The sequence below is a fragment of the Dunckerocampus dactyliophorus genome, chromosome 12 (assembly GCF_027744805.1).
Source record: "Dunckerocampus dactyliophorus isolate RoL2022-P2 chromosome 12, RoL_Ddac_1.1, whole genome shotgun sequence".
Lineage (NCBI taxonomy): Eukaryota > Metazoa > Chordata > Actinopteri > Syngnathiformes > Syngnathidae > Dunckerocampus > Dunckerocampus dactyliophorus.
In genome coordinates, this window is record NC_072830.1 from 21012068 (window position 1) to 21038553 (window position 26486).

Here is a 26486-nt window from a genome sequence, read left to right on the forward strand (position 1 = left end):
GAATTTCGCGGATTCACTCAATCACGGTTTTCCAAAGATATAAATCGTGCCGTTTCGTGGTTCAATTCGGCTTATTATTAGTCAAAACATATGCACGTGCAAGCTAATGTTACGTATTTTTTGCCTAAATTAAGCATTTTTAAGCATAAAAGTGTCTACATGAACTAAAATACAAATACTAGGCATCCAAAAGAAACATTCAAAGACGTCGCTGATATGTAGTATTCTATACTGGTCATTAGGTGTCAGTAATGTTCTTGTAATGTTTGGTGAGACACACGATCACCAGATTTGACTGCAGCAACAACAGGCTGATACTGCAGTTTTGAATTATCGCACAACAAGCACAATAACCCCTCATAAAAATCCCTCAAAAAAACACTGTACTGTTACGGCCATAATCCACAGCAAGATGAAACGCAACTTCGATCCCCCAACATCACTTCCTGTCCGTCACTCACTCTGCAAAATGAGTCTTAGTTACTCTTATTATGTCTACAATATTAAGTAATAGGAGTGTAAAGGTGATTATAGGGGTGTTATTTCATGTCTAGACAGCTCTAATAATGTTAAAAAGCATATTTGGAAGTTCATAAACTATGAAAATATTCCATTTCTAAATAAGGAATCCTACTTTGCAGAAATGAATTGATCATGGTCGGGTCTGGAACCAATTAACCGTGATAAACAAGGGATTACTGTACTGCTTATCCTATTCACGGGTGTGCTGGAGACTGCTTTGGGCGAGAGGTCACCAGTCAATCTCAGACCATCAAGAGACAAAAACCCTTTCACATTCACACCTACCGTCACCGACTGGGAATTGAACCCGTACTGGCTGCATGGAAGCGGGCTGAGGGAACCTTGATGCTAGGGACCACGTTGGGTTTAGAATTCTTAAACGCAGTCAGACGGTGACCTTTAGACTGCCAGGTCAAAAACACACACACTAATTATTCCAGTGATGTTAGAGGGTAATGTTATGTAACGCAAACAATTGCTGAAGTCTGTATTGAAAAAGTGGGAGTCATCATGGCATATTATTAGGTTGTAATATTCCCCGCTATGACACACCAAAGCATCTATCAGTGCCTAATTACATAACAGAGAAAAGAAATGCTCACACGTTTTTTTAGCAGCTCTATTTAGAAGAAATTACATCTTCTGTAACAGGGGGACAGTGAGCCTCCCCTCAGAGAATATAATACAGTGGGGCCTCCCCTACTCCCCCCCCAAAAAAAACTTTCTGGAGCATATTTAGTGAAGTTTTGCTCACCCGAGACACTCTACCCTCAAACTGTAAGAAGCAAAAATCACTTCCTTTTGTAAAACACAGCTGAAGTTAGCCTTGCACGTTTGAACGATATGTTTTTCTTTATGTTCTTAAGCTGTTGTGCCTCACACCATGAAAACCCCTGTGCTGAATGGATCAACGTGTTTGCAAACACACTATAGACCCTCAATGAGCCTTTTTTACACATACAAACATTTCAGTTAGAGATTTAACCTGATAAAGTTGACCGACTGACAAAATTACAGTCCAGTGTTGCTCATAAATCTGTCTAAGATCTATTTTTTCTGCCCTCACTGTCCATACGATGAAGTACACCCGTTCTATACCAGATCTATATCAAAACTAAAATACAGAGAGCTGTTTGTAATATACAGGGTGTCCCAAAAAATGTGACATTATTTTAAAAGCCGTCATTCTGACTTCTCAGTAACTAACTGCGAAATGAAAATTGAACAGTTTAGGAGCTGAACGTCATAAGTTTATCATGGGACCGATTGAATATGCGCACTGCCTGTGGCGCGGCTGCACAGTCTTGGGCGGGTGTGTGCGGGCATATTTCAAGACGCAAAATGATCGTTCAACCTGAAAACAGGACAACAATTTAAAACATCGAAAATAAAATCTTGATCTGTTTCTGTGTATGCCGTGAAAATGTGAGGTTATTTCAACAAGAATTGCCAAAAAAAATGATGTCAACTTTTTTGGGACACCCTGTATATTGGCCCTTCCATATAACTAAATAAGGTTACCAAAATATTAGACACACCTCTCTGTCGTAAAATAAAAAACAATCATAAATGATATACTGAACCTTAATCATGCATACTTTAAACAAGTTCCGGAAATGACTCTTTTTAATAAATGTAGAAATTGGTGCAGATAAAGAAAATACGTTTTTAAAACCACTGTCATATACACTCACTGGTCACTTCATTAGCCACACAGTTGCAGATTTGGTACAACACTTGCCTTGTATCCCATTAGCAGGTGTACCTAATGTAGTGTCCCGTGACTTTATTGTATAAAACCAGTTTAATCAGCACATCGACTTGTCTTCCCTACGTGGTCTCGTGGGATAAAATAAAAACCCACTTGCCTAATTTATCTGTGTGCGCCCCCATCCCTCCTTCCCCCTCCCCTTTGCTCGTTTCCTCGATGACGTAGCAGCCCACGTAGGTCGTTCATGTCGGTGATGCTTCTGAATGAATGAACGTCCCCTCCCCTCTCCATCACTAGTACTACAGCATGTCTATAAGAGCAGAACCGCGGAACAGCCTCAAGCTCGGTTTTCATCCGACAGAGACACTTGCAAGGGTCACGTACCACTTTTTATTTTGATTTGAAAGATGCGGTGAATACTGTTTGGTGTTTTCATGGAGATTCACTTCCATCAAGTCACACATGGACAAAAAGGTACGTCGTTTCCACATGTTCCCTCGAGTCTTACTTGAATTCGAAAGGTACAGCACGTGCGGCGATAAATGAAACCTGGACGAGAAAATAAACGTTTTTTTTATGTTTTGCGTGCGAACTGTTTGCGGGATTTACGGTAGCTGAGTGATGCTGGAAGTTACTGCAGTGTGAGTCACTTTGGCGCACATGGGCCGTCACAGATGTGTGTGTCTGTGTGTGTATGATGAAGGTTATATATATATATATATATATATATATATATATATATATATCCATCCGTCCTTTTTCTATGCTGTTTATCCTCATTAGGGTCGCGGGGGTATGCTGGAGCCTTTCCCAACCGACTATATATGTATATATATATATATATATATATATATATATAAATGTATAAATATATATGTATAAATATATATATATATGTATATATATATATATGTATAAATATATATATATATATATATATATATATGTGTGTGTGTGTGTGTGTGTTAACGAGGCTGCACAATCTTAACTTACTCCTGATTGCTTCCCCACACAAAACGCAAGCGGCACAACTTCTTATTGACATATGTCCGACCTTCATATTCGCGTTATTCGCGCACTCTCCCTCTCTTTCCCCACTTTCTTTTTTTTCCAGCTTGAGGGGGAAAAAGAAAAAAAAAAAAGGTGACATCGTGACGCGTTTGAGATGAAGTCAAGTTTGCGTCATTCCTGCGCACATGCACACGCCTACCAATGAGGCAACAGCAGCAGCATTTAAAGAGACAGTGAACGCCGCTGACGTCTGCACGATATGCAATCCAATGCAGGAGGAGGGGAGAGGAGAAGAGGAGGAGGGGGAGGAAGGAGGTGATGAAAACTCCCCAAGGTAACTCCTGAAGTGTGCACTGACCAGAATGACAATGAGCATGGGGGGTAGACCCTCCCACATCAGCACCACTATGAACGAGAGGACGCTATTGGACAACAGGCAAGTCCATGGTGCTGGATGACCATGTGCTTGTAAACAGCCGTCCATGTTTGTCCCGTATTTATCCATCTAGCCCTCCATTTGTCAAATCGACTTACCAAATACATCATCCATCTGTTTATCTGTGGTAATCCACCCATACTGTCAAAACCCATCCATTGATTTACCCACTATCATCAAGCAATCAACGCATCCGTCCAGCAATTAGTTTATCTACCCATCCATCTAACCAGCCAAACATAGAATTATTTGAAAGAAGAGCCAAAGAAGAAGTGAATCAAAAGTCAATCAGAGAGAGAGGCAGAAGCAGACGTGAGGTGTAGCAGCTTGAAAAAACAAAGCAAAATAAAATTATCTGTCATACCTGCCTGAAGGCAAATTGATTTTTAGTTTGCACACGGAGAAAGTGAAAGTGAAAGTGAACAGAGTCGAGGGTGAGCAGAAAAACAACAACAACAAATATGCGTCAGAAAATCAGCTTTTTTTGTGGATGTCGGGAAGGCCCCAAATGTATCATATTGTCTGTACCCCTGCAGTAAGATAAATATGTGATGAGGATTTGGTCCCATTAATCCCAAACAGCAAGGCGCGTGATAAAGAATTCACCCGTAACATCCTCAGTCTTACTTTGGTGCTTCCACCACTGATGGTGGAGGAAGAGACATTCATGAGTTTTATGGATGTGAACATGCTTGGATAACATCATGCTATGAGCTGACATGTCCTTTGATTCTTAAAAAAAACAAAAAACCAGCTGTGTTGACTTTCAGCACCATGGACAGTGACTAACACACTCTCCTCTTACATTGGCTGAGAAGTGACTGGGAAACTATCGTCTGTACCCTTCCTAAAGAAGCAGAGGCCAATGTGCTCGCAAAGGGCCTGTAGACATAAAGCATCAGACGAAGAGTGTTGACGTCAGTTGCCAGAGATGAGCTTGCATAAGCCGCCAAAGCCACGCCCGGAAGTCCATATCCTGTGTGTGACTCATGGATTATTGGCATGGAAGTCAATATGACAAAAAAAATAAAGTGGGCTGCGCTATACAATACTGTGTGGTGTTTCTAACAAAAGGACTTTTAAGTGCAAGTTCTCACCAGTGTGTTGTCTAACTCTCTGCAGTGCAACTCATCTGTCCTTCCTTGTGGTCAGCGCATCAACACCTTGGCTCTAGACTGCTTACTGCTAAAAGCTCCCCCCAGTACAGTAACAGTCTACAGTCATGGCTACTGATGCCTGGCGAGAGCTCAGTGGGATGACTCGTGTGAAGTTTTCCTACAATGGGGCGCCATCGACACCACACACACACACACACGTCAGTCGTGGGAGCGACCAATCACGTGCTCTCTCTCCCTCTCCTCTGTCTCCATGGTGACCGTGGCATTAGATTGTTACTGTAGCAACGGCACCAGTGGTAACAGTCTACAGCCATGGTCGCTAGGGGGCAACGACGCACACAAGGTGGGAAACAGGAAGAGGGGAACAGTCAAAGATCTTTTTTAAAGTCCGAAAGACATTGATGAATCCTGAATGAATAATAGAAATGTTTGTGACTTACTTATTCAGACAGTTGTAGCAGTACAGCCTATAAACTACTTTATTCATTTCAATCAATAAATAAAAACTCTTCATCTTGTGTTCTTTCTCATTAATGCACATGAATGTATGCAATGTGGCGGCCGGTCAGCAGGATGACCCACATTTATTTCTTTACAGTCTGTATTAACTTAACTTGACAGCTACAGTACATAATGAATCTATGGCGCATACGTGCACTATTTCCAGCAATACAGTATATTCTTTGCACACAATTCTGTACGTTGCACATGCGTGTAGGCTTGGTCGTCTACAGTATCGGTAGGCGGTCGGAGAGGCCGTAGGCGTGAATTGGCAGCCATGTTGCCGTCGGACTACCCCAGGGCAGCTGTGGATACAAATGTAGATGACCACCACCAGTGTGTGACTGAGGAGTGCATGAATAATGGGTTCACTTCATTGTGAACCACCTTGAAAAGCGTTATATCAAGTTGAATCCATTATTATTATGATATTTTCTATTATTCTTCATCAGGGCTGTCAAATGATTAGAGTGTTTAATCAGATTAATTACAGTTATCAAATTAATTATTCATGTTTAATCACATCTACGTCTGAAATTATTACTGTATCTTACTAACAGAAAGATAAATGACATGACATATTTGTATGTTGTGATATTTGGAGTTCAGAGTGCCTGTGAATGTACCTCGCAGTAGTGTGGTCAGAATGAGGAAGCGTTCTGAGGACGGAGAGATGTGTACATTTATGGTGTTGGAAATTGTTGTTTTTTTTTTCAGGTAATGGTCACACTTTGCAATAAGGTACACAAAAATACTACTAATGTAGAACTAATATGGAACTAATGAGTACAGCAGTTACTGAGGAACTCAGGCACATAAATTTAGGATAGTTACTGAGGAACTAATGAAGACCTCATGAGTAACTAATGAGTAGTGGCTAGGGATAGGCGGGTTCGTTCCTCATTAACTACTGTAATTTTGTGTGCCTAATTGTAAAGTGTTACCTACGTAATTAATTAAATAATTCAGTTGCCGCCTTTAAGGTGTTATTTTTGACTGCCCCATTGTTAATATTGTAAAACTTGCTTGTTTTCATCTCCTTGTGACACTATTTTTATGTACTTTCATGTGTGTGACACATGAACCCTGTTTAAAAATAGTATTCTAGTTAATAATACAAAACGGACATATTTTGTTTGTATTTTGCCCAGTACGGGGGTGTCCACAGTCCAGACTTGGGAGCATTTGTGGCAAACAACTTTTTTTTTTTTAACACACCCCTAGCATAGTCTAACAATGGAACAAAATATGGGTCACACTGAATAACAAATAAAATTATGAACTAAAGAGTGCAATTCACACTAATACTTTTTGTCACCAAGAACCAAAGCTGACATGCAGGCTGTTTGTTTCTTTAGTCGAGGGATTCTCAACTGGTGGGTTGTGACCCAAAACAGCCGTTTTCAGCGGTTCGCGGGGTCTTTGCCCCCCAGAAATTGTGTAATGACCCTTGCTGTGCCATCCCAAGGTGCGTGCCATGTTTATGGGCAACTTGGTCAAGCTTGAGCAGGAGGGGAAGAACATTGAGTGTGGACTTAAGGCGCCGTCCATCCAACACACAGCTAGGTAGCGACATCTCTACTGGAGAAGAGCGCGGCACAAAGCGAAAGCTCACATTGTGTTGCAACATGTTGAAATTCCGCCCACGATGAAGACTACTAGGTAGTCAGTAGACAGGCAGACAGTACTGTTTAATCCCCAATTGGATCTATTGGTCCAGGCAGAGGGGTTGAGTGTTGAATCAGAGCAACTAGACCTGCTTGATTTTTAACTTCTTGTTTCACTTCTCATCCAAGTCCGTGTGCAAATGCTCTGATTCATCTCCCTAGATGTCACATGTACTGAAAACCTTTACAAACACAAAACTAGTTCTGCGCTGGCACAGCGTGTTATTTCGCACTGCCTCAAACTCAAACTGCACTTGAATGTCTTTTCATTAAAGGTACTGTTTGCAACCGGCTTAAAGTGACACCACCAGCGCTTAGCAAAGGCTCCCGGGCATGTGTGCGTTACCTGGGGTGCAGCTTACCTGCTCGGAGCAGGAAGAGGGCGGGACATAATGCTTGCAACACGTTCAAAAGTTGGTGCCCTCCAGGCAGCCACGTAACCGTTGCCAACACTTTCACATTTAAAATTGAAATACATAAATGTGATTAATGAAATAAATCAGATATTTGAGAAGTTCACGTTCAAAAATTACTGTAATTTGCGTCGCCGCTTGTCATTGGAGGGTGATGGTGTACTAAAAGTGTGTACAAAAACTCCCATGCACATACGCATTTTTCTTTTTCAATTTTGTGGGTGCAGCTTATATTCCAGTGCACTCAAGTCCGTAAATTACTGTACTTAACTGTTTTGTATTCTTAGTTTAAACACTAGGTGGCGGTTTGGTCTTGAACAAGGCAGTGTCTCCACAAAAAAAAGATCACAGAATAAAAATTGCTCACGTTAACCAGAAATGGCGAAAACAAAGAGATGTAAGATTCCAAGCGAGTGCTATACGTAGGTTAGTACGTACAGTAGGTATACGTATGTTAAAATACTGTTAAACACAGAATCTCAACACAATTGCTGTCATCGTGTGGAGAAAGAACAACTGCTCATTCATGGCGCCATTTCCTCCCAAACACTAACCCGCAAGCGGCCGCCTGAAACGCTTGGAAAGTCATCCCTTACTCATCAGTAACCTTACTCGAGAAAAATACGCTCTCGTTGAAAGAGGAACGTATGCGCAGACAAAATGGGGACTGTCATCACCGCTGTCACTACTCCATCCGTACCGGAAACACGGCAGCTTGTCAACCTGCTTTTCGGCAGTCACACGTCAGGCAACGCATGCGCAAAACACCAGTTGAGAATCACTGCTCTATTTCACTGGAGCCCTCTGCTGTTTTTAAAGGACCTACTGCAGAAAAAAAAACATACTGTAGATCCTTTACATCAGTGGTCTCCAACTTTGTGGACCCACGGACTGGCTCGTGTTCCCACAAATCTCTGGCAGACCGCGGGTGGGGCGGTGTCTTATGTCACAGAGATCTATCCATCCATCCATCCATTTTCTATGCCGCTTATCCTATCAGGGTTGCGGGGGTATGCTGGAGCCTATCCCAGCTGACTTCAGGCGAGAGGCGGGATACACCCTGGACTGGTCGCCAGCCAATCACAGGGCACATATAGACAAACAACCATTCACACTCACATTCATACCTATGGACAATTTAGAGTTTCCAATTCACATAACATGCATGTTTTTTTGGAATGTGGGAGGAAACTGGAGTACCCGGAGAAAACCCACACACGCACGGAGAGAACATGCAAACTCCACACAGAGATGCCAAAGTGGATATTGGAACTCTGGATATTGGAACTGTGTAGCCAACATGCTAACCACTCTGTCACCGTGCGGCCCTACAGCGATCTAATTGAACTCATTTATTATGTGTTGTGTAAAACTAAGACAGGAACAACATCAAATTAAAAGCACAAAATGAATACAGACCCACCATCCACCAGTACAAGCCTGGAGGTGGTTTTCCAGAGAGAAGATTATATGTTGCTGTTTGATGTGTGTGGTAACAGGTACCGGTAGTGTGCTAGCATAAATTAACTTGAGGTTGTACACCAACAAATATGCACTCAGTAACGATATAAAATCTTACCATTATGCATTCCCACATACTATCAGCACTTGGCACCAAGCAGGAAAAATACAGTATAGTAGTCTGTCTGTGCAGCGTGGGAGAAAGTTAGATGGTGCGTTCAAGTGGGAAGGGTTGCCGCTTGCAACAAACATATACATGCAAAAACTTTGCAACTGTACATTATCTTTTGAATGTAATAATGGCCAATATTTCCAAAATTGATATCCACTTAAATGCAGTTATTTGCAAGCGTATTTTTTTAATGATCATTTATCAGTTTCCTGTGACCCGGTTCGGCCCCGCCCACGGACCAGTACCGGGTCTGGTTGGGGACCCCAGCTCTACATCACAGGAGCCTTCTGCTGTTTTTTGAGAGCCTACTGCGCAAAAACATAAAAACTCGCATCAAAGATCATCTATCTCACAGGAGCCCTCTGCTGTTTTTGAAGACCCACTGAAGAATAAAACCACACTAGTGACGTATGCTTGACTATGACTATGTTTGAGCACTGTTTTTTTTGGTGTTTTTTACGTGTTTGATCTTTTCGAGTTTGTATTTTTTGCAGGAAGCAGCCAATTTGCCCGCCTTCCCCGGAGCATATCCAGTAAATGTGTGCAGGTGTGCTTTGCTCACTCCCTGCTCTGATCGTGCTGCAGGCTCGTCGCCACTTCCTCGTCACGCTCCAGGGTCATTCAGCTGCTTCTCGCAGGCAGCTGCTGTGACGCTGAGCAGCATCCTGGGTTTTAATTTAGTTCGTTTTTAGTTTCTTGTTTGTCCTGGAGTGACCGGCTGTACTGGGCCTGTTGCACAAAACTAAGATAAGGGATTAATCCGGGATATCTTGGTTACCCTGGCTCAATTTATCTGCACAAAAGTGGGATAGTGGACCGTGGGATACATTATGACATAAGTTACCATGGAGATTTATTCTGTGGAGCAAGGCTGCTCCAGGCTAGGCTAAAGTCCAGGATCTATTTCATCTCATCCTTTATCTCCAGCAGTCACAAAAAATGCAATAATGCATGATATAGTTAATTGCATTAATAACGCAATAATGCCAAATCTGTTGCTTTAATTAAAAGTGAATCATGATCATTGACCTGTGCCAAAGAAGGCCTGTGATTCTGCTGATTTAAAGCCTTTTGTTACGGACGGATTTGTGTCGGTGGCAAGTGATGGTGGTGATCTGTGAAGCTATTGCGTGATACCGCAGCATCGCAGTTGTTCATTATTGAGGGGGTTTTGCCCTTAAATAATCAGACTGCTGTTGGCACTCACGTTCCTGTGCTTGGTTTCAATTTACAGGACATTGGTGTTCCTTTACACAACACTGTGGTACAGTCAGACGTGTGGTCTATTGTTGGCGTGCGTCCTGGGTTCCCAATAAAGGGCATATCAGTGATCATGGGGAATGATTTGGCTGGAGGTAGAGTGTTTCTTACACCAGAGAACACCTGTCCCTTCCATCCAGCCATTTTTTGTACCACTTGTCCTCACTAGGGTCGTGGGTATGCTGGAGCCGATCCCAGCTGACTTTGGGCAAGAGGCCGGGTACATCCTGGACTGGTCGCCAGTCAGTCGGATGGACAAATGGTTTGGATTTTTATCTATCCTATTCAGTGTCTTTGGGTGGGGGTTTTATGTTTGAGCACTGCTTGATCTTATTGGTTGTATTTTTTGCAGGAAGCAGCTGATCGACCCCACCCTCTCTGGAGCATACAAATGTGTGCAGGTAGGCTTTGCTCGCTCTCTGCTCCTTGCTCTGATCGTGCTGCCTTTGTCCGCTGCAGGCTCGTCTCTACCTCCTCCTCATGCTTCAGGGTCATTCAGATGCTTCTCGCTGGCTGCTGGTGTGATGCTGAGCAGGATCCTGGGTTTTTATTCCGTTAGTTTTTACAGTAGTTTGTTTGTCCTGGTGTGACCGGCTGTATGGTTTTTGGGCTATTTTGTTCATGGTTTTAGTTGTTTTTTCTTATTCCGGGGTAGCAGTAAGGTGACAGGACGACAACCCTATATGGGGTTGGCCTGTTCACCTCAGTGTCCTTTCGTTTGTTTGGGCTGGCACATCAGGACTTCTTTGGGTATGGGAGGGTTTGCTTTCTTCTTTTTAGTTTATTCATTAATAACTTTGGGTGACTTGATTTCCCCGCCTCCTGTGCCCTCATTAAATATGTTATGTTACCCAGGGTCATAACAACGCTCTATATCACAGGATCCAAAAACAGGATCCAAAAACTCTGAACTGAGCTTGCTGGTTGGTTAGATGTGATCCACAGGAATAAGTAAGCTTTGGAGATAATGTTGTTTAGAGTTGGAAATAAGAGCGAAATACTGTTTAATAATTGGGTCTTGTCTATAGCGGCCACTAGAGGGAGTCTGCAAAAGTGGCCGCTATAGGCAGGTGGCCGTTCTATAAAGGTGGCCGCTACGACAGGTTTGACTGTATTTCTATTGGCAGTAGTGTAGAACTGCACGTTATGACATTATTCAGGTTCATGTGCAACACATTTGGATATCTTTGAAAAGTTCATGAAACATGAAAAGTAAATTTTTGTCGTTCAATTCAAAAAGTGAAATTCTTATATTCTATAACTTCACAACAAAGAGTGAATGTTTCAAGAATGTATTTCTTAATCATTTTATTACTGTTTGCAGCTAATAAAAAAACCCAAATTCAGCATCTCAGAAAATTAAGTTCACTATTGTAAACTCCTGGTTCATGCTCTAATCTGCAAACGTTGAAATCAAATACATTTTGCACCATATTCTCGTGCGATGCACCTGCGCAAGAGAGGATCAAAATATTACTAACACCATCACTCCTGAGAGACGTTTTCGTATTTTGACCAAACACAAGAATACAGTATAATGCAGTGCAGCTCTAACACCAACAATATTGAACATGTGAGCACAATTGAATGTCTGAAGCTCTCGCATTGACTCTGCATGATACGCACATGGCAAAGTATATAAGGAACAGGATCTGGTGGTATGACGCATACGTTTCTATCCTCCAGAATTACACTTGCAGTGTATTGTGGGCAGAGGCAAAGCGTCCATTACTCACCAATGAGTCACATTTCCTCCTCGCTCTGTTGTTTGTTTCCCCCCCTCAGCCTTTTTAACAATGACTCAGCGACCTAATGAAAGTTCTTCTAAATCAGCATTGTCAATAAAAAGCCACTGTGGTTCATTGAGAGTCACAAGGTACACAGACGACAATAACCTACACTCGAATGGCTTCCTGGTCTTTGGGAGGGGAGCTGTTCTTATATTCATGTAAATAGAATAATAGGGATATTTTTCAACTCTCCAAGCGGGTCGCAGAGAGGGAACTTAGGGACAGTGGGCAGGCCTGAGTGGGCAGTTAGGGGGAGTGTAATGTACAGCGGCCCAGTGCGGTGTATGTGCACGTCTCAGTCCAAAGCATCACGGACATGCTGGGCTCCCACGCAGAATTAGTCATCTCTTTTACACCACTTATTTGTTTTGCACTCAAGACTTATTCAAGCTTCCTTCACGACACACACACACACACACACACACACACATCATTATTTATTGGTTTTCCCCCTGTGGCTCTGCAGCAATGAGGCTGCTAATTGCCCTGTCATGAACCAGACTAAATCCAAGTAGCATTGAGAACGACTGTTATATAAACATTTACACACAGCGTTTGGCCTGCCAACAACTTCAAGTGACAGGAGGCAATAATAAGTAATTAAGTATTTGAACAGGTCTTCTAGAACCCTAGCATGGTAATACTAACGCTCGGAGTCGTGGGCAGTAGTTGTATAAACTTTGCAGCACATTAAAACGATCAATGTTTAACTTAAGACATGTATTTAGGGGCATTTGTGTTATTTGGTTTGTTTTAAAATAATTTTGTCTGTGTTCAAAGAGTACACAGTGATGGAAAAAATGACAGTAAAACTAGGAGTTTTAATTTAAAAGCTGATATCTAGCCACCAAAACCACTTAAGTTCTTATGGCAATAGCTGTGGCATTGTACCGCCAAAAAATGTTACCTTTATGAGCTATTTTTATTATCAGTGTATTTGTCCAAACAGGTGTTCCTTTAGTTGTACCACACATTAAAATGAACAAGAAACTGAATAAACATGCAAATGATTGCTAGAGGATTCTCATATTTTACATATTTTAGAATGACTTATTTTTGAATTTGCCTAAAATGGCAAAGCTGTACAAAAATGATACATTTGTTCCTAATGACAAAGACTATCCCATTGAAAACACCATCCATCCATCCATTTTCTGTACTGCATCTCCACTGAAAACGCAATTTAAAAAAATCTCTTCACATAATGCAATCATTCACGTTAAGATTTCAATTTGGTCTAGTGGTTTTCAATTATTTTTTATTTTATCTGTCCACAAGATGACGCTGCATTTTGCCCATTCAAAGCATGCAGCAATATGTCTCTTGCTCTTTTCTTTTGCGTCTTCTTCTGAATCATTTATACAGCACAGTGCTATGATATGTATTGTACATATCATTGCTGTCTCATTACGAGATATTTTCACCCCTCAAAGGCCGCTGTAGTCAGGTGGATAGGGGTCTCTGGGGTGTGGCAAGTGAGCTAATAGTGACGCTTAAGAACAATTATACATGATATTATACATGATATTATACATTATAAAACCTCTGATTTGTTACACCACATTAACGAATGTAAATGATCAAATAAGATAACGTTACTTGGTGGCTATAGACCAGGGGTCACCAACGTGGTGCCCACGGGCACCAGGTAGCCCCCCACGACCACATGAGGTGCCCGCAAGCCTGCTTTTCATTCAGGTTTTCAGTTAATAAGGAAAGAACAGTAGAAAGAAATGCATCCTGAAATACAAAATGTGAGTTGTGGACACCAGCATTTTGTGAATGTTTTGGTAAAACAAGCATATTCGCTTTGTTTGGGTTTAAAATAAGCTCTGAAAATAAATGTTACAAAAATGAGCAGCTCTTGGCCATTTTCATTTTGTAAAAGTAGCTCTCACAAGGGAAAACGTTGGTGACCCCTGGTCTACAGTATCTTGCCTGTCAGCAGGGCTACTCCTGACAGAAAGGTGTGACTGTGCCTCTTACAGTAACTATAAATTAGCTATTACAACAATGACACCTAGTGGTCACACATGGCGAAGCAGCTGAACACACATTGGTTTAAGTTTACAGCAGCATCTAAATGTCAAATTCTCATGTTTTGTTTACACAAATTTTGTTTACAAAATAACTATTATCACAGTATGCTACAGCATTCAACAAATTATGATTGTATATGTACTGTATATAGGTGTGTTAAAGTTAACGTGTCAACGTGTATGCCACAAGTGGGAATAAATATTTAGCAGAAATGGACAAAGAAAAGAGTAAATTGAATGGTAAGTTTAGCTTCAAAGCCCTGGCAGATGGCTCTATCAACAAGACCTAAGTCATTACTATGTACTGTTGAGTGGTCAGTGAGTTGTCAGTGACTACTTCGACTGCCACAGAGAAGTGAGAAGGTACTGGAGCACCCCCGGTATTTTCTAAATTGTCATTTATACAGTGGAACCTTGGCATACGAGTGAGTTTTTTTTTTTTTTTTTTTAAAGATGCGAGCCGTCTCTCGGCTGATTTTTTTATTTGAGCTGCTAGCTAAAATTTGCATTACAAACTGCTAGTTACCGACAGGCATTGCCGAGGACAGCTATTTGGGGGCTTGTGTCATTATGACATGACCGACATGACTACCAATAGCATTAGCAGCGCGCAAGCTAGCCACCGGGGAAGATTTTCAACACATCAGCATAACAAACGTACAATATTGCAATCTGATTTATCTTATTATGTATTGTGTAAAACAATGACAGGAACAGCAAAATTAAAAGCACTAAATGAATACGGACCCACCGTCCACCAGTGCGAGCCTGGAGTTTGTTTTTCAGAGGTGCACATTAGCACTCAATAAGGTCATCAAATCTTACCTTTATGCATTCCCACATAGTATCAGCATTTTTGACCAAATATGAGGTGAAAGAAAAAGGGGAAAATATAGTATAGTAGTCTATCTTTGCGACATGGGAGAAAGTTAGGTGTGTTCAAGGACCGTCGAAGGAGGTGGGACACATTTCCGCCTGCATTAAACATGCAGAAACTGGGGGACCACTAACTGCACATTATTTTTTTAATCAAATAATGGCCCATATTTCCAAAATTGTTATCCCTTTACACAAAATTTGATGTAGTTATTTAGAAATTAAACTACTACTGAGAACCTGTAATATTAATTTATTTATCTGATGAGTTTATATTCCCTGCTTCCCACGCCACTCAGAATGATGGATTGATCTTCATCGCCTTCAAGTCCCTTTCGATGCAGTCTTTATAACTGAGTCTTTGACCACCCTGCAGCCGCTTCTCAAATCTTAGTTCACCGTAGAGAACTAGTTTTGGTAGGCATGAGTCGTCCAGATGACAAACCTGTCCACCTCGGTCTAAAAAGTGGTGCAGACAAAGAAACTCAGGAACAAAAGCTAAGCTGCAGTTGGCTTTTATGCATGCCCTTACGGTTCATTAAGTGAACTTTCCTTTGGTATTTGGTATCAAAAGTAATAATGTTTGATGTTTTTCCTCATTCAAAAATTTTGTTTAGTCATCAAAAAAATCCCAATTTGTGATTTTCTCTTGAGTCTCTCTGAGTTTGTATTATTTAAAGCCAAACAATTCCTCCAGCTATGAAATTAAAAGTGCCATGCTTTGGGAAGGGAAGCCAATTTATTAAACGTTCCCACTGTCCCCTGATGCACAAATCAAAACAAACAGTGTGACGGGCCATTAATGTATTCTTATTCCTGCACCTGTAGCCTCGACGTGAGGCACATGGCAAAGAGATGGACGTCTGCGGCACCCTGTTGCCAAGGAGACACCAGGAAAACTAGAGAAAGTTTCAGCATAAACACTAAAGCCCTGCCCGCTAGAGAGAAATGTGCAAAGCTCACAAGTTCTCAGGTTGTACAGAGAGGACGCCTCGTCGGGCTCCTGTCAGTCGGCTTTCTTCTGTTGCAGCAAATGCATGTTTATATATTTATTTATTGACAGAATCCCCCATCAATAAATAATGAGGACAGAGAGCAGTCGTGACTCACGTGGCATTCTCCCTCTAGCCTTGCATTTGGTGCACAAATCAAACAGTAATTGATTTTTTTTTCATTTATTGTGAGGCGATTGGACATAACACAAATAATCACAGTAATCTTGTGCTTAATCCTTTTGCAGAATGTAAATAAATAAGGTGCTTCATCCCATAGAGCAGATACCACAAGGCGGTGTGGGTTTGTGTGAAGCATAGTGTGAACAAGCGTGCTGCAACATACAACCTTTTATTCAAGGTCAAGGAGGTTGCATTGTATTCCAAAAAACGTCACCCACATAACCTGACTCTTGGTCATTGTCTCTCTGTCTCACAATCCCAAAAGATGTGTCTCCTTTACAGGAGGAGCTGCAGAGGCAGAAACCTAGCAGCTTCTTCACAGGGATGTGATTCATGCATTCATAAACATGCATGAGCTCTGCATTGGGAGCTCTCTGTGCCTGCGTTTTGGAATATATTCAGAAACAAAAAGTGAGGCAGAGCAATGTTTGATCTATTTTCTGTAAGCAATGAAGGATACTTTATGGCAGGTATGCTCTTTGTTTTTTTTTGTCTGCACTAAACTGTGATCCAATCAGCCTTGAGAAGAAATATAGTATGACTGTGGTCATTCCCCTTGGCACCCACAGGGAGCGCACTGCGTCGGGTTACACTTCTGGTTGGGCTGGGAGCTTGGTTTCTGCAGAGCAAATCCAAAAGAATGAATCATGTGTGGCTTGAAGAAGGAAATGAAGTTATTGTGAAAAATGAGGAGGGAATTTCAAGGTCAAAGCCAGGTTCATGTATTGTGAAGAACACTAGGTGTCAGTGTAGCGACATGTAGCTCACCCTCCGCAAGCAGCTCTCCTGATTTGTCTCACCTGAGCCTGTGTGCCAGGAGCCCGCACAGGCTGGTTGTCCTTGTGGTTGGGGGTCCAAGGCCCCAGGCTCTGATTGGAGTAGAAGTCCATGGGGTAGACCTCCTTCCATTCGCTCTCCTGGAGAGCCACTGCTGCCTGAGGGGATGGAAGGTGAGACTTGATAACACATACAAAAAAACCCCAGTGATTTTTACAGGGTAGAATTATGATATGATGTTTATTTACAACAGTGAAGTGAATTTTAGTTTTTAATAAACAGTGCAGGTATGCAGAGAGCTGGAAAGACACGGCAGATTGACAATACAGACGAGGCAGGTGTCAAAACATCGCGCTTTAGATAACAGGTGGAAGTGTATGCAGCTGCTGCACAGCGTAACAGCTGTGAGATGAGAGGAGGACCAAGAAGAAGAAGAAGGAGAGGAGGGAAGTAGCTTTTAACTGATTTTATTCCAATTTTGTGGTTGTTGATTAGCAGGATTATATAACTCGTAAACTAATAACCATAAAACTTTGAGGGTGCAGAAAACTTTGATGCAAATCAGGATAATGATGTAGATGCAGGATTTGTCCAATTTTCTCAGCGATTAAAGGCTGACAATGACAAAATTCAGGCATGTTATTCTGGTCCAAAAAAAACCTGTTATATGCCGATTTGAATTTAACATAATGACATTCCCTGTGTTCTCTGGCATGCCATTACAAGTGTGCTGCTAAACAACCGATGAAAGCTTGTAACACCGTGCTTATAACAGGTTTCTCCTTTGGCTGCCAAAGTACCTCCTTTATTCACTTTTTTGAGAAGATGAGCAAAGACGGTCAAGATGACAACCAATCATCGTTTTCGTTAGCTACTGGCAACCGTGCATAAATCTGTACAACAATAGTTTTATGATACCTGCAATGATTGTCATCAGACAGTGGCAATACAAGGTGTAGAATTCAGTGCGAATCCAGATTTGTGCCGCCCACACTGGTATATAAATGTGAATGAATGTTTGGTGGTGGTCAGAGAGGCCGCCGGTGCCAACGGCCAGCCACATTTCCGTCAGTTTACCCCAGGGCAGCTGTAGATACAGATGTAGAATACCACCACCGGTGTGTGACTACAGAGTGAGTGAATAATGGATTTTCACTGTAAAGTGCTTTGGGTATCTTGAAAGGCACGATATAAATCAAGTCCATCCATCCATTTTCTATGCCGCTTATTCTCATTTTGGGTTGCGGGGGTATGCTGGAGCCTATCCCAGCTGACTTCGAGCGACAGGCAGGGTACACACTGGACTGGTCGCCAGCCAATCGCAGGGCACATACAGTATAGACAAACAATCATTCACACCTATTTACAATTTAGAGTCACCAATTAACCTAATATGCATGTTTTTGGAATGTGGGAAGAAACGGGAGTACACGGAGAAAACCCACGCACGGACGTGAAGAACATACAAACTCCACACAGCGATGCACAAGAGAGTCGAACGCAGGTCTTCCCAATCTCCTGAGTGTGTGGCCAACATGCTAACCACTCGGCCACCATGCTGCTAAATCAAATCCATTATTATTAAAGAATTAAATTATTATAAATTAGTAATCAGATTAATCAGTTTTCAATTTAATTAATCATGATTAATCACCATTTGTGCCTATGACTAAAATATGCCCATTTTACTGTATTTTATTAATAGAAATATAAATGAATGGACACATTTGTATATTTTGCATGTATTAATGTTAAAAATGTTGACATAATTGTTATTTTGAATTCTTATTTATAATAAAATGATTCAATTACCGCCAATAAGAGTTTTTTTGACAGCCCTATTCTTTATGAAGGGAAGCAGGCGACAAAGGCCTCTCATATGACAGGTTTCTAGTTTATTAAAAAATTAAGAAAAAAAAAAGTGACACCAACCAACTCAAAGAATGACTGTTTTGTCATGTGATACTCATCCTTTTCCTCCTTGCTCATGTCAACACTCTTCTTCTCTGCCCTTATTTCAGCGCCCCGCCTCTCAGTGCTCTCCCTGCCCGCCTCCACGGATGCTAGCTTCTTCTGCTAATCCCTGCTCTGACAAGAGAGCCGAGTGTGTCTTATTGACTATAAATATAACATGAGAGGCCCTGAAAATAAATGCCCCCACCCAACCCCTCTTCTCCCGACTCACTCCGCCCTCCTGGCTCCTTTCCCCACCCCGCCATCATCGTCTTCACTCTAAATGCCACCACAGAACAGAACATTTAAAAACACTCACTGGCGAGGGACAGGATGGGGATTAAATCCTCACACAAGTGCAGCTTCAAATTATTTGAATGCTGATGTTCACAAATGGCTTGAGGGAAAGCAAAGTAGGTTGTGGAAAAACACAGTGCTGTGTAATAGAGAGAAAACAACAACCACTTCATATTCAAGACAGCGATTTCCCTCAGAGTCATTTCACAAGGATGAAAGAATTAATAGCTCACATTACCAAGCAGACACAAAATAACCCAAACCTATCACAAGCCCCCGTTTGTTTTTATTTGTTTCTCACTGCACCCGCTGGGCCAGCAGGGGGAGCTGCTCTGCTGCTCATATTGCTGCAAGGCCTTGGGAACAAACACACTACAGGTGGTCCTCCAGGTTACAAACGTGTTTTGTTCCTGACAAATTGTAAGTGGAGTTTTAATGTAAGTTGGAACTCAAACCTAAATTAACACCTAAGTCACTCACATGTCACAGAACACATGAAGGACATCAAATAAAAGTGAGAACAATTCCTTACCTTTATCCCTTTTATAATCTCAGCACCAGGAAACTCACATGCTACTTTGTCATCACACCCGCAGCTTCACCTTGAACCTTAAGGTTATGCAAATGAGCGCAAGCCTTAAACCGCATAAACCACCGCTTACTAGCCATAAACACTTCACTTACACTTCCTTCCTTCCCCCTTTTTACTTTCCAAGGTTCTAAACAATATTATCGTGTTCTTCTTTTTCTTTAGCACACTGCCACCAGAACAGCCATCCGATCAGTGTGGCTGTTTAAGAGGCGTGTGGGCGGGATTCTCTAACAAGTGGACAGCAAGAGTGAGTGGGTCATTTACCTCATAGGGAGACAACAGGGGTTTGGAGAAGGCCGAGCCCCAATCAATGGACAGCCGAGGACAAGCAATCTGGACCCATCTGTGAGAGAGAAGGCAGGTTTATGCACACACATGAACTCAACATATAGTTAGATCAATAAGTAAGTAAGTAAGTACAATAACAGAGATGTTAGTATTGTGTCTTCACAATACTCCTCCTCAACAGAATGAATGATTCACTTATTCCCTTGCTGAATAAAAAACATTTCCCAACATCAACAGAATGTGAAGAAGTTAGGTGCATAAAAAAAATCTACAATCAACAGACTATTCATGAATGCAAATTCTGAACATTTACAACAAGTTGCCAACATTCACTTGACCTTCCCAGTGAAATACATAAACGGACAAAAAGAAAGCAGTGTGCCAGCACTGTTCAGTAGACATGGGGAACAGGGCTACAAACTGGAACTGTTAATGCTGCATTTTAGGCAATAAGGAACTTTAAAGACATAAAAACAAAATAATTCTGTTCGAACTTACTTACTATCGCACATGTCTGCATAGTTGCACTTTCTGAAATAGAAAGTGTTTTTTGTTGGAGACTTTTTTTATATTGTGCAAAAGCAAACAATAGCTAATTCAGGTGCCCCTTTTGATGACAGTTCCAAATTAGGCTAATCAAATGGTTCGCTGCTGCTCTGAAGGAGAGCATCATGGGTGGCAAAAAGATGGGGAAAAAATGTACACTTAATGTATTTAAAAGAACAAAATCGGAGAGAGCATGCATGGCTGGAAACCTGACTCAGGTCTTACTGCACCGTTCTCCTTGCAGTTCAAGGATTGAGTCCAGCCAGCTCATAAATCACAAGTGCCGTAGTAAGCCTAGTGATTTACCTAGCACACAATGAGTCATCCAGCCACACGTGTCATTCTCCTCCGTTTAGGTTTTCTAGCAAGTTGATTGCTAGATGGCACAAGGGTTGCTAGCCCTTGTACTGAGAGCGCACTTGAGCAGTGCGGTAGAGGTTTGATCTTCTATTTTATAAGTCATACTGTACTCAAAATGAACCAAACCGACATGCATGTTTTTGGAATGTGGAAGGAAACTGAAGTACCCGGACAAAACCATGCATGCATGGGGAGAACATCCAAACTCCACACAGAGATGCCCAATGGAGATTTCCAGATCTCCTGACTGTGTGGCCAACATGCTAACCAGTAGGCCTAATATTGACCCTAAAAAGTACTATGCAAGCAACTGTAGACTACTTGAAGGCAAATATTCTCCAGTGGCATAGTACGTCACCTGATCTCAAGCCAGTAGTTTGGACTGAAGACAAACAAGACAGTGAGACCCACAAACAAAGCATCACCCGGGAAGAATGAATTTATCGATGTCCATGGGCTAGGGATTAGGGTTGGGGAGGGAGGCGGCTGCACAGCTCCTGGTTTGAGGGTGAAAACCAATGTGCCTAGAACCCCTGCACGTGATCTCCAGCATCTGTTTGGCATGTGTTGCATGTGTCCTGATTCACAAAAAGCTCCAAAAAAGGCAGCCATGCAGAGGTATTCAGTGAATGAGTGAGGCTGAAAAGTGGGAGTGAGAGGTGGGGACGTTGGGGAGGGGAAATGCAGTGACAGGAATAAGGAGGAGAGGTTAGGCGAGTGTGAATTAAAAAAAACAACGGTCTCCATGGAGGTAGCCTACATAACTGGCAGACAGGGTGGTGGGAGGGGAAGGGAGGAAGGGAGGATGGTGGGTGGGGTCTGTGTATGAGAGAGATGAGGAACACTGAGATAGTGTTGGGAGGAAGAGCAATAAAGATGGAACAGATGGAGATGAGGCGGCAAGTAGAGGAGAGAGGAGGAAGAAGATTGTCTGGAAAGAGAACTGTGTTTACACTTGAAAATGCATGAGGGATGTTTGGGTGTAGGAGTGGGGGGCGTGGACCGAAACAGCTGGAGTGGAGAAAAATGAACAATGGGGGAAAAATGAAGACAGAGTGAAGCGAGTTGGCCTAGGGATCTTGCAGGTTGGCTTTCGCAGATCAATCCTATCCACAGCTCCATCTCCACTGAGGCAGCCCACCCTTGTCCCTAATCCCAATGATGGAGCTCCAGCTATTGACGAGTATAGATGAAGCGGAGCATGTAAAGGCCAATGAGATAAAGCCAGATGTACTGTAGGTGCAAGCCAATAAAAAAATGATGCTGCTGAAAAAGAAAAAGAGAGGGAAGAGGAAAAAAGACTAATCACTTAAATCACTCACTTAAATGTCAAAGCTAGTCCTTGTCAAATTACCCATCTGTCTATTCTACTTTTTTCTAACTCAAGCAAAGTTTCTCAGCGGCAGAATTGATTGCACAGTTGACTCTGCTCGGCTCTGCTCTCAGTCACAGAAATATTCTGCACGCTCTGTTGGCAAACACATGCCGTTTTCTCATTTTCAAATTCTTTTTTTTTTTCCTCTAAATGCTGATCTGCTGAAGAACAAATTCTTTTCTATCCTTCTAATTTGAGAGCAGGCTGAGTCACACACACTTGCACCAATCTCCTCATGGCTAAAGACTGCAAAACCGACTGAGAATTGGAAATCAGATCCTCACCGTTTCCCCTCATATAATAAGACATTATTTTAGCTTTTAAATACAGTGGAACCTCAGTTTTCATCATTAATCCATTCTAAAATGTCAGACAAAAACAGATGCGTACAAAAACTGAAGCAATTTTTTCCAAAGGAAATAATGTAAATCCAATTAATCTGTCCCAGACACCCAGAAATGAACAAAAATTAATTATAGTTTTAGAGAATTATAGTTTTACATGCATGAAACAAAGTGAAATACATATAAATGATGAACAAAATGGATAACTCAACCTTTAATATCACTTTTACCTTGACTGAAGACTTGTTGATGAACACAGTGATGAGTGGATGGAGGAGGGGAGCGGACGGAAAAGCTACGCAGATGCTATGTCTACATGAATACAAATTTTATGTATATTTTTCTATGCGTTTTGGCCTTTCATCCACACGCAAATGTAGGTTTTTGTCCTTAAAAACTGAGCTTTTGGAAAACTCCAGCCAGGTTAAAGATGTTCAAAAACTTCAGCGTGCGTGTGTGGATGGCGATAAGAGTTTTTGGCCTGTTGCCGACAGGTGACGTAACAATTATGTGCTGTCATTTCCACACTAGATAAGTATATTATTTAATTTGTGTGTTGGAGTAAACATAGTCCTACTTTCGCTTTACATTGACCAAGGCTCCATTATGGGCTTCAAAGGACGCTGCCGCTGCTTCTTTGCTCTCCAATACTGCTACAAAGCACTCGCCAACAACGGTGGTTTGGGACAAGACCCAATTGGACCGCTAGCTGGTGGGACAACTTTGAGAAGCATGTCGTTATTTTGGAATAATGGCATGAGAATGTTCGCATGGCATGGACATTGTGATTGTGTTTGACTGAAATTGAAACATTGAAAGCTTTCCTGTTGTATATGACTGTTTTGTGCGACATAACTACTTCCACAGAGGCAATCAACAAGGACAATTAGCCACACACACAGGATTGATTCAGCAATGACGGTGTCACAGTTGATGGAAAGCGTTAGAATTCTGTCTTGAAAGATAAATGAAATGAAAGAAGTAAATGAATGTCCGGTAAACTGCTTTGGCCGCATGCTAACTGAGCCGGTGTACAAAAACCGAGACACATTTTTGGCAATACTTTGTCAAAAAAAAAAAAAAAAAGTAAAAGAAAAGATTCTTATGAAAACCGGGGCATTTGAAAACAGAAGTTCCAGTGTATTTGAAAGAATATCACGACTATGCTACTCTAAAAATTGTCCGTAGGTATGAATGTGAGTGTGAATGGTTGTTTGTCTATATGTGCCCTGCGATTGGCTGGCGACCAGTCCAGGGTGTACCCCACCTATCGCCTGAAGTCAGCTGGGATAGGCTCCAGCATACCCCCGCAACACTTATGCGCATGCTACGGGATCACTGCAGGGACACGAGATGGCCACCTCTTTAAGCATTAGCATGCTACTGCGCTAACTAGTTAGTCTCCAATTTATTTATTCTAAAGTTAAAGGGTTTCAAACCGAGTGGGGAATAAGGACAAAGTAAGAAGCCAAAAACATACCACTTCTACACAGAATGGGAGACCTTGTTTTCACTCCATCATGTCGGACACCCCAAGGCTAACTACAGTACATGCACTGTAATGTAAGGTCATGTGTCTTCAATGTAACTTTACCGACACCTAGTGACCAGACTACCATATGACTTGTCATTTAATATTTTTTGACTAATATGTCATAGTCAACCACAAAACAGCGATCATTTATTAATGAATTTATTTTGGGGAAAAAACAATATAGTGAGGGAGCGATGTTCGAGCCATGAAGTGGGGAGGGATGCCTGTATATTTACTCATTGCTATCATTCCTCTTTGTGCGCTCCTACAGCGTAGTAAAAATGGTGTACACCTTGGTTGGCGTAGTCGAGTAAATGTCGATGTGTAGTTTTTAATATCAAGTTAAAAGTACCACTTGGTGTTCTGTGCAGTGTTGCTGTGTATAAAGTCATCTTGGTTAGCAATTTAATTAACTGAGTGGTGCAGTTTAGTAAAATGCATAGAATAATACCAGGCAGCGCCTTTTAATGAAGCCCCAGTTGCATTATTTATGAGTCCCATAAGCTTTTTTTAATTTGATTTAGCTTTTTGCTACATCATCTTGGGGTATAAATCGCCAGAAGTCGTACACAAGGTAATATTGGCTTGATGATGTAATGATTTTGCCTTTTACGAGGATGTTCGGTTAAATTCAGACTCTAAATTGCCCCAAGGTGTGAGGGTGAGTGTGAATGTTTGTTTTTGTTTGCCCTGTGATTGACTGGTAACCAATCCAGTCCAGGGTGTATGTCGCCTCTTGTCCAAAATCCAGCTTCCCTGTCACTCTAAACAGGATACGTGGTAGAAAATGGATGGAAGCTTTTTTTCTTCTTCAAGTGATCCAAAAATAACACTCCTTTTCTCCTAAATACAGTGCAGATCAGAGGTGGTCTCCTGTTTCATCTGGAGAGCAACTTATAAAGGAAAGAGTGTGAGAGGGAATTATCAGAAAATTGAACTATTCTACTCATAGAGACAACCTATCATCTGAGCATTAAACCGTACAAACAACATTTAGCACTGCTGTTACCACATTGCACAGCCTCACTTCATTGTGACCCGCCGTGGGAACAATTAAGCCTTTGACACTGCAGGAGGAGGAAGGAAAGTGTTCACAGGAACAAGCTATTTAATTGTGGTGCTGTCAAAAACCCAAATGGAGCAGATAAAATGCTGCAATGCACTGGGTGGTATGCTGCGGTCTAGTCAAGATAAGCACGTGTGGCAAGCAGATATGTGTACAACAGAACAAAGCCTGATTGGGGAGAGTCTAATTACACATTTAAGAGAATATGATAATGGAGGCTCTCTTTATGAGACTGACTATGTGGGTGGCTAAAGGCAGAGAAAGCTTAAAGTGATGAGATGAGGGTGGTAGGGTACTTATGCATTGTATCTGAAATTGAACATGGCTGGTTTCAGCACACTGAGAAAAGCCTGTTGGTTTGCTGTGTCGATTGTAGGTCTCAGAGAAAGTGCAATATTCTGAGGGGACGACCCAGTAGGGGAGTAGTAAAAGCTGCTGAAAAATAGAAACAATTTCCAGCTGAGCACATCAGATAAGCAAAAAATAAACACAGACACAACCCACCTGCTGTTGTGTATATGAGTAAATACATACTGTATGTGTAATTATGGAATAATGCTGTCACTACCTTTTGTTAAAAAAAAACAAAACATTCACACAGGAATGAATAAGCTCCTACAGCGTTCAAACGGCTTTGAAAACGTATATGAGTTAAATGTTAAATGCCAGAAAATGGTGCAGAGCACTTAATCTTTTCTTTGAATCTTTTTTTCCACTTTTGTTTGTGTTTGACTTCTAATTATAGTGTGAATGTATAAATTACATTTCTCCCGTGACTACTGGGTATTTATTTTTACATGTTGATGAATAAATTTATCGTATGTTTGAGCAATTTGGTACTAAATTGATGACTTTATGCATTATCTGTCTAATCCATCTATCTATATACTGTATATTTTTTTAGAAATCTGACAGTAAAAAGCTTGTCTCATGAATATGATTTTCGGCAATAAAAAGTCAGCCAGCAATGCTATGAAGCTGATCTTGGTAAATACCGGACAGTTGCATGGAACTAAAAGATTAACTTCAACTTAATAAAATTCTACTAACATGATTGGACCTTCTACTGATACTCAGCTCTCGTCTTAAATAGATTATCATTAAGCTGCATACTGAAGCAGTGCTGATGGGCCCTGTACATAAATGGCAAACATCTAGGATCAATAAGAGTCACATTCCCCTTAATGGAGTTTGTTATGTTA

At 41.5% G+C, this 26486-nt stretch overlaps 1 protein-coding gene across 3 annotated transcripts in view; it reads right to left on the reverse strand.

Annotated features, from left to right (window-relative positions):
• Positions 1-3216: 3216 nt before the first annotated feature.
• The window catches only part of dph1 (diphthamide biosynthesis 1), a 107783-nt gene continuing 84513 nt past the window's right edge, over positions 3217-26486 (reverse strand). For 2 of the 3 annotated variants that reach the window (XM_054794002.1, XM_054794003.1), the window contains 3 exons: positions 20036-20114; positions 16921-17087; positions 3217-16771 (listed from right to left, as the gene is read on the reverse strand). In XM_054794002.1, the coding sequence (XP_054649977.1) occupies positions 16651-16771; positions 16921-17087; positions 20036-20114 (367 nt within the window). In that variant the 3' untranslated portion in view covers positions 3217-16650. The remainder of the gene's footprint in view (positions 16772-16920; positions 17088-20035; positions 20115-26486) is intronic. The other variant, XM_054794004.1, reaches the window with a different exon arrangement.